This window comes from Chinchilla lanigera, unplaced genomic scaffold (genome assembly GCF_000276665.1).
Source record: "Chinchilla lanigera isolate Chin_1 unplaced genomic scaffold, ChiLan1.0 scaffold00004, whole genome shotgun sequence".
In the NCBI taxonomy this organism is placed as follows: domain Eukaryota; kingdom Metazoa; phylum Chordata; class Mammalia; order Rodentia; family Chinchillidae; genus Chinchilla; species Chinchilla lanigera.
Genome location: NW_004955405.1, coordinates 38656565 through 38668591, shown reverse-complemented (window position 1 = coordinate 38668591; position 12027 = coordinate 38656565). Strand labels below are relative to the sequence as shown.

At 45.1% G+C, this 12027-nt stretch overlaps 1 protein-coding gene across 1 annotated transcript in view; it reads right to left on the bottom strand.

Moving 5' to 3' along the window:
- The window catches only part of Tdg (thymine DNA glycosylase), an 18452-nt gene extending 11547 nt beyond the window's left edge, over window positions 1–6905 (bottom strand). The window contains exon 1 of the mRNA XM_005374580.2: window positions 6688–6905. Coding sequence (XP_005374637.1) covers window positions 6688–6710 — 23 coding nt within the window. The 5' untranslated portion in view covers window positions 6711–6905. The remainder of the gene's footprint in view (window positions 1–6687) is intronic.
- Window positions 6906–12027: the final 5122 nt, after the last annotated feature.

Genomic DNA, 12027 nt, shown 5'->3' with positions numbered 1-12027 from the left:
CCTAAGCTCTTCTAAACATGATTTAAGCTTTGTTCAAAGGAAGGAATGTGGGCCTTAGAAGAAAAATTTATTTTTACTTATTTATATTTGGTCTTTTAAAGACAGGATCTCACTATGCAGTTCGTGCTGGCCTTGAGCTCACTCTGTAGCTCAGGTTGGTCTTGAACTTGTAATGATCCTCCTGCCTCAGCCTCCCGAGTGCTGGGATTATAGGTGTGAGCCACCATGCCTGGTGTTAGAAGAAAAATTTAAAAACACTTTCTAGTGACCTGAAGCCACTACTTCAAGCTGCTGCCGGCAGCCCAAAGCTGGGCAAGTAAACAGAAACGCGATGAGACTCGGGGCAGAGAAGGAGTGGCCAGCTCTATGGTGTAAATGGTTCCAGGGAGGGGAACAAGCTGCAGCGCTCGCTGGTAAGCCTGGAAATGACCTTGGGAATCCTGAGGGCACCAGGCTAGCACACTGGACGCTCTGACAGAGGTCCCGTGGACACAGCACCACAGAGGTAAGCTGCTGGAGAAAATGTGGCTAAGACCAGTGAGAACAATACCAATCTATATCCTAACAACTTTACTTTTGAATATATCATTCTTAAGATCCTATCTAAAAGCACAGAGGGGCTGGGGATATAGCTCAGTGGTATAAGCACCTGCTTGGCAAGAGCAAGGTCATGGGTTTGATCCCCGGTATTGCCAAAAAAAAAAAAAAGGAAAAGTTCAATATATATTTTAAAGTAGGAAATATAAAGTAGCATATAAACTAAGGCTGCACATAAAGAATAGATATATACATGGAACAGAAGTTAAATGTTTAAAAAAAAAATCTATGTTTATTTGAGACAGGGTCTCACTGTAGTTCAGGCTGGCCTCTAACTATATAGCCCAGACTGGCCTTGAACTTGTGGTGATCCTCTTGCCTCAGCCTCCTGAGTGCTGGGAGCACAGGTGTGTGCCACCACTAAAACACTACAATGAAGAAAAGTGATGAGCTTACAACTGTGCTCAGCACAAAGTAAAATGCCGTTTTTGCACAATTTTCTTTAGCATCACTAATAATGTTCTTAAATTGTTGAAACACTTGCTATTCACTGTGTATGATTTAAATATTCTAATGGATACAGTTAAGATTGACTGGAGTTTGGAAAGGTGTGAAGATTCTTGCTATAGAAGCCCTAGAGTGCTGGGAGCTGAGTTTGATGGGAGATTCTTGTCAGAACCTGGAAGAACAGAACACAGACAGAAATGTACATGGTAAAGACCAGACTCAGGAGGTTTCCCCTTGGAACAAGAACTCCACTGAGAGTTGGACCTCAGGCCATGTGTTACGCTTCAGCAGAAAATCTGTCGACATTCTGCCCATATCCTGGGACTTTCTGGAAGGCTGAGATAAAGAGGTGGTGGGCCAATTAACCTAGGAGAGAAAATTTCAAGGCAGCCCAAAGTTCAGATGTGGCATGGGTACTTCCACCTGCTTTTGGCCAGTTTACAGTATGAATCAGAAGCAATGGCAAAACTAAATGATTTTAGAAGTTTGTAGTTTCATTACAAAGGAAGTGCCTGCAACTGGGGCCAAGGAGAGTATATCCGTTGAGACTAATGTTAAAAAGAAGCCAACTCCTTTGCATCAGTGAAACAAGAATGATATCATGAAGGCATCTCAGGAATCAGCAAGACACCCCAACCTCCACCAAAAAGGTACAAAAGTGAAAGGCTGCTTTGGGAAGACAGCCCCAGGGCACCCGGCTTGAGAAAGGCTGCATAGGAAATTGGTTCCCTGGGCTTCGTGTTACAGTGTTCCACTACCCACGCACTTGGAAGCCTCCGTAGCCATGGTCTAAGAGGGCCTCCTTGAGCTGGTGGCAGACCCTGGCATGATCCACACGGTGCTGGTATTACAGGCACATGGAATGCAAGAGCTGTTGGGTCAGGGAGGCGTCCACTCGCATTTCAGAAGAGGAACTGGGAGAAAGTCCCAGGATATGGGCAGAATGATGACAAATTTTCTGCTGAAGCATAACACATGGCCTGAGGTCCAACTCTCAGTGGAGTTCTTGTTCCAAGGTGAAACCTCCTGAGTCTGGTCTTTACCATGTACATTTCTGCTGTCTGGGAGGCCTCCCAGAGGGCAGTATGTGAAGCTAAAAGTATAGTGTAGACCCCAGAAAGTGGGAGACAGCAGCAACATGGCTTGTCTCCTGAGGAAAGCTACACGCAGTGAGCGGAGAGGCCAGCCTAAGAGGAGGCCATGACAACTGCAACTGGTAATGCTGTCAAGGCAGGGCTTCCCAAACCCTCTGGAGTCCACATATCCCAACTCACCCTGGGTCCTGAACACGGAACTACGAACTGATGTTTGCCCTGCTGGTTTTCAGTCTTGCTTTTGTCCAATTCCTTTCCATCCTCCTGTTCTTCCCTTCTAGGATGGGAAAATTTGACCTGTGGCATTGTATGTTGAAAGTATTTAACTTTGTTTTTTTTTTTTATTTTTACAGGGGTGCATAGCTGAGTTTACCTCAAATCTTAGAGAAGACTGGCCTTTTCGGCACTGCTGGAACAGTTGGCCTGTCTGTCTGTTTTTTAGACAGGGTCTTGCTGTGTAGTTCAGGCGGGCCTTGAACTCACTATGTAGTTGAGGCTGGCCTCGAACTCAGTGATTCTCCTGCCTCAGTCTCCTGAATGGTGGGATTACAGCCATGTGCTATCATACCCAGCCAGAAGTGTTAACACTTTGCCAACTCTTAGAGATGGACTAAATGCATTTTACAAAAAAAGATGCACATGAGTCTTTGGGGGCCAGCATGGAAGTCTGAAGTTGTGAGAAAAAGCCCCTTTTCTCTCCTTTAAGTTGTGGGTTTCAGATATTTTGTCCCAAAGATGACAAACTGGCTAGGATGTATTTGTTTGTGTTTTGTAGTTCTGTGAATCAAACCCATGGGCTTACACATGTTCACATGGTCACATGAAGTGAGTTACCTAAAGAATACAGGAGGTTTGGTAGTCTGTCACACGGGCAAGAAGGCAACCTACCTCCCACTGCCCACATATCTCACACCACCATTCTCGTTTTCACAGTAGGGTCCACTTAAGAGTACTTGACAAAAGTCCGACAATCCAATCCAAATTGAGACAGCATTCACATTTTAAAAGGCTTCTTCACGTTTAAATTGTCATCTGAAATGTGGCTCCCTTAGTACAGTTAGGGCCATTAAGTATCTTTTGAAATTCTGGGGTTCAGAAACTAAAAATTAAATTCTAGAAATTACTGTTGGCAAATAAGAAGGGAAAAATAACAAAAATAATCTGAACTTCTATCTTAGAGATATGTATCATCTTTCAAAGAAACCCAGAAACTTAGCTATGACAACAGACCCCTTAACTTTTATAATCCTAGCCCTTGACAGGCGGAAGCAGGCACTTGGGATTATGAGTTTGAGGCCATCCTGGGTGACTTAGCAAGAATCTTGTCTCAAAAAAAAAAAAAAAAAAAAAATCCCTAAAACCAAATCAAAAAACAAAGTCTTTGCTGTAATCACTTCTCCCTCTCGTCACTCTTCATCCCTGACTCTTCTGCACCCGAGTACGGGACTGTGCCTCTTTTGTAAGCGATGATTCACCGTTCCTGTCAGCTGGGATTTGTCTGGATTCTGATTCTGTTAATTCTACGAACTCCTCCTAGAGCTGAGTCACTCACACATTTTCCAGCACACTGTCAGCACCATCAAATTGCTAAATTTCTGGCGAATAAATCTGGGATCAAGCTACCTGGCATTTCAGTACAGACCTCTCTTCAGTTTTCCATTCTTTCAGTAGTAAACCAGTTCTTTATTTCCCTTGTGTGAACTGCCATCAGGCTATCTTGGTCTTGCCCACAAAGGGCAGTAGCAGGGCACAATCACTAGCCAGGGAGGCAGCTCTGACGCCAAGCCGCAGCTCTGCCATCTGACAGCCACATGGACAATTGCCTTAACTTTTTAATTCTCCAGCCTCCAGATAGGTAAAACATCAACAACAGTACCTAACTCACTCTGATGGTTAATCAGCACATTTAAAACTGCGGTATATGGTAAATGTGCTCAACTAATAAAGACTATTTCAGGTACCCCTGTCAGCTGTCTATCTAGTATAGTTCTTGTTTTTTGTTTGTTTTTCCTGGTTTTGTACTGTAGTTTAAAGTTCACACTATCTCTTTTAAAAAATGTTCAGTAGCTGGGTGTTGGGGGCACAAACCATTAATCCTAGTATTTTGTGAAGCTGAGGCAGGAGAATCATGAGTTCAATCCCAGCCTGGACAATCTGGTAAGACCCTGTCTCAAAGGGAAGCTAGGCATGGTGGTGCTCACCTCTAATCCCAGTGGCCTGGGAGGCTGAGATAGGACGATCACCAATTTGAGCCCAGCCTGGGCAACACTGTGACTTAGATACTATCTAAAAATTTAAAAACAACCAAAGAGCTAAACATGTAGCTCAATGTGAAGGTCCTGAGTTCAATCTCTAGCAATGAAAAGTAAATAAATAAGTAACTAAGCAAATATACACAGCTAGCACGTAGCTCAGTGTGATGGCCCTGGGTTCAATTCTGTTTTTTTTTTTTTTTTTTTTTGGTTTTTCTCCGGTACCGGGAACCGAACTCACGACCTTGCGCTTGCCAGGCAGGTGCTTTGCCGCTGAGCTAAATCCCCAGCCCCCCTGGGTTCAATTCTGGAAGACACAGTGAGACCCTGTCTCAAACCAACCAACCAGCAAAAATAAACAAACAAAAAATCCCCAAAGAGTTAGGAAAAATCAAAATCAGAACTGTGTATTTCTGTGCTTGGTCATCTAACCATGCCAGGGGGCTGCGTGGAAAATCAAAACCTTTTTTATCTTTTCCATCTAACTCAAAGGGTCGCTCCCAGTCTCATTACTGCTTCTGGAAATCCTGATCTCATGTGTGGGGTTGATCTTTCCCACCTTATTCTGTCGTCTCCTTTTTTTTTTTTGTACTGGGAGTTGAGCCCAGGGCCTTGTGCATATTAGGCAAGCATTCTACCACTAAGCTACATCCCAGCTCTTTTCAAATTTTATTTTGAGACAAGGTCTAGCTCAGTTACCTAGATGGGCCTTAAACTTGTGATCCTACAGCTTCAGCCTCCTGAGTAGCTGGAATTGTAAGTGTGTGCCCGCAAGTCCACCTCCACCTGTACTCTCTGGGGTCTGCCATTCTTCTCCAGTCACTTCTGATCTGCTGTCCTATCTTGCACCTTTGGTAAAAGTTCTTTTCATGCTTGAGGTCACGGGACACCTCCCAGGCCTCTTACGTGATTCCTCCTTTTTTCCTGTGGTTGACTGGACTGTAAGCACTGTTTAAAACTCTTGAACTGTTTATTTCCCCACCTGAAGGGAGTCTACAGGAATGGGAAATTTTTTTCTTTGAATGTCTTCACATTCGTTTTCCACATAACGAGTAAAACGATACCCAGCATTCCATTAATTTATTAGTCACAGTGGAGGGTAACCAAGGCCACCCTCGGAGGGTTACTTAGTATCGGAGTCATTTCAGAATCCCCAAGGATAGTCTTTGACTGCCCCAAATTTTCCACATTTCCTGAAGGCAAAGCTTTGCAAGTCCTATAAATGAAGACACACATATAAGCCAGAGCTTTCAGCAGAATCATAGAGTCCATTTTGCTGAACAAGGCCTTACATTGTGTGATTCATCTGATGACAGCTTTGGTTTGGTTTCAATTCTCCTGTGATGTAAGATCACAAATGAGAGAGACATTTCCACAAGGTCTGCTGAATGCTCTCATTCGCAAAGACAGGAGCAGAGAATTTCATTCCAGGATCTCGTCACCATATCAGAACAGAATAAAGTGCAAATTTATGTGTGGTTATCCCTTCCTAAACTTTAAAGACCACTTATTTTGCTTATTTCAGTGCGCTGCTTCCGGGCTGGGATGTTGCTCGGCGGCAGGGCACTTGCCTAGGCCTGTGTGACGCTCTGCGTTCAATCGAATATGAGGAAAAAAAAAAAAAAAAAAAGGCACCACACCAGTTTCAGGACTGCAGACCCTCCTTTTAGAGACGGTCATGTCTTGCGGAAGTTCGGTGTCCATGAGGCCCCGACAAGATAATTCTTCATCAGGGATGAGAGTATTTTTATTTCAGTGAAAACTACTACACTTTCTCCTTTTAAAGACCTGGTCACCTTACTCATTTCTCTCGTTTAACTTTCTATCAATAACTCAAATTTCTACGTTCTCAAAACTTCTTTGATTTACCGCACACTCCCAAGATACATCTTAAAAAAGGTCATCCTGAGACCATCGGAAACCTCAGCCCACTGTGAGGTTGATCCCTTGACAGGACTGCACCCAGCCCCACCAGCGCATCTGGAGCCTTAGCGTCGCAGTGAGATCGGACTCGGGAGGAAACCATCGCACCAGGACTAACGTTAAGAGGACACCCCGCTCTCTGCCTGGCGGACGCATCGGGAAGGCGGAAGTCCCCGGGGTGGCGCGTGGCCTAGCAGGGAACGCAGCCGGGCGCAGGTGCAGGGGAACCCGGCCGAGCCCGGCAGCCGGCGGCTCCCGCCCGCGCGGACCCACAGTGCGCACGCGCACCCGGCCTTTGTGCTCGGACCCCCGCCCGCCGCGGGGGTCAGGGAGGAGGAGGACGAGAGGGGCCGGCGAGGGCGGCGCCGCGTTACCTGCCCGCGGCCTCCGCTTCCATGCCCAGGCCGCGCGGACGGCTGGTCCTCCCGGGCCCACGGCCGTTGGCCTCAGTGTCCCGGCAGTGCGCTCACGGCGACAAAACGACACCGGAGACTTCACACGCGGGGCTCGGCTTCTCCCGCGCCGCCTCGGCACCCCCCTCCCGCCGGACCCCTTTCCGCGCGGCACTTCCGCTCCGCGGGCCGTCACCTGACGCTCCCACCCAATCGCGTCCCCCGGCGGGGCGTCCCTCCGCCCCGCGGCCTGTCGGGAAGGGGCGGGGCCCGTGTGCGGACTCAGTTCCCTGGACAGGTGTGGTGTGGTGTACGAGTTCGTGTAGAGACCGGAATCTAGGGAATGAGCCTCTTTCCTGAGCTGTAAAAGCAGGGTGACTGTTAAGATGCGAAGCCTTACGTAAACCATTGTCTGCTCGACATCGGGTATGCGAACATACTAACGTTTGAAGTCCATGATGCTGGACTATTCATGCATCACCTCCTGGCAGACTAACCCCACTTTTATTTCTCATGGTTCTTCCAGTGGGTTGGGGGGGTAGTTTTTGTTTTGATGGTTCTGGGGCATTGAACCCCCAGGACTGTACCACTGAGCTACATCTCCTCCCTTTATTTAGAGGCAGGACACTAACTTGCCCAGGTGGGACAACCACCTTGGGATTCCGCATCTTTGATCCTCCTGCATCAGCCTCCGTAGTGCTGGTGTTACAGGGGTACGCCACCACACCCGGCTTACAGTGGGTTTTGGTTTCATCAATTCTCAGCTTCTGTCACTGGTGTTCGTGTAAGGACTTCACTAGATAACTTCAGAGACAAACGTTTCTCTAGTTTACATGATGAGAAACATGGCTGTCTTAGCCTTCCCCAGCGAGTGCCAGTGCTAACAAATAAACCCACCCTCCTGGCTCATAGCAGCAAAGGTTTATTTTTCACTTGTGTGACAGTGACCTGGGAGAAGGCTGGTGCTCTGTCACTGTTATTCTAGGATGCAAGAAAAACCTTCCAAAAGTACAGAAAGGTGGGTTAATTTGTATTATATTGTTGGAAATGTAAATGAAACTTTTTTTTGAGACAGGGTCTCGATATGTACTTGAGATGGGCCTTGAACTCACAATGTAGCCCAGGCTGGCCTCGAACTAATGGCGATCCTCCTGCCTCAGCCTCTCCTGGGCTAGGATTACAGGCATTTGCCACCACACCTGGCAGAACTCTTAATGTCCATTAGACAGGTACCCAGTGATTGTTTACTCAGTGAGTAAAAAAAAAGCTCCATCCTAACTGGGGTTCTGTTAGGGCACAAGACCGCAGCCTGCCGAAGTTCCAAAGGCAGGCAGTTTGCCTCGGTCACTCCATAGAGAGCCTGCTGCTGAGTGAAGTGTACGTGGAGGGCCGCAGACTCACTCCTGGGCTGCGAGGGCCCCCCGCTACGGGCCTGCTGGTCTCCCCAGCTCCAGGGGCCTCTGCCAGTCCGTACTGCAAAAGGAAGCTTACGGGACCTTGGTCCTGAGAAGCGGAATGCAACTGAAGCCAGGCGGCCTCTATGCCTTCTGTGTTGCTCTCAGCAGGCTGAATGGAGTGTGGCAGACAAAGGATCTGCGGCCTCCAAAAAGCCGCAGAGAAGGGAGCCCAAATGTGCCTCCACTTCGGAGAAGCTGTTTGTGATAGAGGAATGAGAGACACAGCAGAAGCGCGGGTCACGTTTCCGCCTTTCCCTCTCTTCCTCCTCATGCCGCCCCTGCCTTTAGGAACCTCGGCGGCTTGCTTCCTTCTTAGCTGATGTTGACATTTTGTCAGCAAGGTTGGATCTTGGACAGGGCTTTTCACACGGGGTCTTCGTTCACAAGTGGGCTGCCAGTGTCCACGCTGAACATGGGGACCTCGGGGACTAACATCTCACAGCAGAGGAGACCAGGTGAAGCAGAGGTTGTGTTTGTAACCATGGCCGTGTTGCTGACAGCCAACGTTTCCCGATCTGTGCGTATGTGCCCTGGGCTGCTCTGAGTCTCTGGCAGGTATTAACTCACTTAAATCCAGAACAGCCAACCGTGTGAGCTCAATGTTGTCTCAGTCCATTCAGCTGTCGTAACAGAACACCATAAAAATTTATTTCCCACAGCACTGGCGGCTGGATGCCCGCCATCAGGGCACTGGTGGACTCGGGCTGCGGTGCAGTGACGCTGCTTTCTGGTGTGAGGATACCTTTTAGCTGCATCCTTGGTGGTGGAATAGGAGAGGAGCTTCGGCCTCTGTTACAAGGGCTGTGCCCTCATGACCTAATCTCCTGCCAAGGGCCTCACCTGACTCGATCACAGTGGTCACTAGGTTCCAACATATGAATGCGGGGGGGGGGGGCAGTAAATACTGTATCTGTTTTATAGTTCAGGTCCAAAGGAGAATCCCCTCATGCTCCAGGGAACACAGGTCTATAACTGTTCTCGCACATTATGGAGGGTGAGCTACTTTATCCAAGTGGACACACAGACATGTTCTGGATGGCATGCCTAGCTAAGCCGGTGCATAAAAGACATCATCAAAGTAGCTACTATTATTATGTACATTTTACAAAGAAACTAGACTAGTATGGTGGTGCATGCCTGTAAACCCAGCACTCAGGAAGCTGAGACAGGAGGATCACTGTGAGGTCAGCCAGGGATACATAGTGAGTTCAAGGCCAGCCTGGGCTACACAATTCTAGGCCAGCCAAAATGACCTAGTGAGATCCTGTCTCAAAACAACAACAACAACACAGCTACTAAGTGGCAGAGTCAAGATTATTGCCAGGGCATTCTGGATCCAGAGTTCCCCCTCACTGGGACTTGTGTGAGGCTAAGCAGCATGTGAGGAAGCAAAGACTTCAGGCAGAAGGGCACTCAAAGCCCAGAGAGTGCTCTGCAAACAGTAAACACATATTTAGAACACTACATGGCCATATTAGAATAAAAGGAAGCCCAAGCGTGGTGGTGCACGCCTGTAATCCCAGCACTGGGAAGGCTGAGGCAAGAGGATCTTTGTGAGTTTGAGACCAGCCTGGGCTACGAAAGTGAGCTGAAGACCAGCCTAAACTGCATAGCAAGACCATGTCTCAAAAAGACAAAAAAAAAAAAAAAAAAAGAAAAGAGAAAAAATTATAACACTAAAAGGAAGGTCTCACATCAATGGCTTTAGCTTCCACCTTAATCTACAGAACTAAGATCAAGTTAAACAAGAAGTAAATAAAAGAAATAATAAATATTGGGGGTAAAGCCATGCTAGCGAAGCTTAAAACTGATAAACTTCTAGTCAAGCTTAACAGAAAAAAAGCACAAAGTAATTTGGTTAATTGAAGCAGTTAAAGATGAAATAAATGACAATAACAAACTATATACATTAAAAGTATAAGAATGGAATAGTTTGAGCTTTATGTCTACAAAATCAATAACTTTATTGAAATGGACATATCTCTTGAAGATATTAACTACCAAAGCTCATGGAAGAATAAATAGATAAGCTGAATAGCCCTATTTTTCTTTCTTTCTTTCTTTTTTTTTTTTTTTAAAGAAATTGAATGTAGGGGTGGGGAATATAGCTCAGCAGCATAAGTGCCTGCCTGGCAAGTGTAAGGTCTGGAGTTTGATTCCCAGTACCAGAAAGAAAGAAAGAAAAGAAAGAAAGAAAAGAAAGAGAAAGAAAGAAAAAGAAAGAAAGAAAGAAGGAAGAAGAAGAAGAAAGAGAGAGAGAGAGAGAGAGAGAGAGAGAAAAGAAAAAAAGAACGAAAAAAATTGAATGTATACTTTAAAACTTGCCCACAAAGAAAATTCCAGGCCCAGTTAGGTTAACTGGTGTATTCTACCAGACATTTGAGGAAGAAATAAAGCCAAAACTTATAAGAAAACAAGCTTTAAAAAACTGGGCAATCGCTTCTCAGCCTTTTGGCTAAGATCAAGTGTAAAACACTGGGCAAGATATTTGAACATATACTTCACCAAAGAAAATGTAAGTCCATGAAAGTCTGTTATTCATTTTAATTTCTTTACATGGTGTAAGGTATGGACCCAAGCCTTTTTTGTTTTGTTTTTGCAGATGGACATCTGAGTCATAGTCATGATGGAAATACAAATTAAAAACAATAAAAAAAACATACAAATTAAAAATACAAATTGAAAACATTATTACCTGTTAGAATCATTAAAATTAAAATGACTGTGGGCTGGGGATGTGGCTCAGTGGTAGAGCTCTTGCCTTGCATTCACAAGGCACTGGGTTCAATCCCCAGCATCACGTACACTTAAAAACAAAACAAAACAAAACCAATAATAAATAAATAAATTTTAAAAATACAAAAAATGACTGTATTTGGTTATCTGAGTAACCCCTTTCAAGACAATGGTTGTTGTAATACAACAACCATTGTTAATTTCCTATCACCTTGTTTTGAAATTCTGTATCGTTTTTATTGTTTTTGTGTTGTTTTGTTTATGTCTTCGTTTTTGTTACTTTGTTTTTGTTCTTTTTAAAATAAAAAATAAAAATAAAATAAAATAAAATAAAAAATAAAAATAAAATGACTGACCAGAGCAAGCGTTCAAGATATGGAGGAACTGGAACTCTCACACATTGCTAGTGGGAGATAATGCTACTCTGGAAAAGTTTGATAATTTCTAAAGAAGTTAAATATACACCTATCCCATGCACCAGATGTTCATTTCTTAGGTGTGTATCTAGTAGAAAAGGAAGCCTATGTTTACAGAAAGACATGTGTACAAGGCTTCCTCACCTCGTACTGTTTATAGCAGCTTTCTTCTCATTAACCAACTGGAAGCAACCAGAATATCCACCAACAAGTAACTGGATAAGCCAACTGTGGTATAAATATATTCAGCAGCGAAAGAGAGTGAACTATTGATACATGCAACAAAGTGGATGAGTCTCAAAAGACCGCGTAAAATAAACCAGACCAAAACACCCTACATAGTTTTATTCCATTTATACATAACAATCTATAATATGGAAACCTATGTGTTGACCAAAAGCAGATCAGTGATTCCTTACGGAGTGAAGCTGTGTGGGAAGCATTAAAAAGAGCACAAAGAAACCTTCGGGGGTGATGAGTATGTTCATTAGCTACACTGTGGGAATGTTTCATGTACGTGTGCGGGACAAACTGCATCGAACGTGTACTCTGGCAATTTATTATGTGTCACATGTATCTCCATACAGTTGTTTTGAGGATGAGTGTATCATGATTTGTGTTACAGAAAGATTAATGCTTTAGAATTCATTTTTGCACTAACTTCGTGCTTAACAAATCTCAGCGCACTGCCCACAAATCCCTGTAATTCGGTC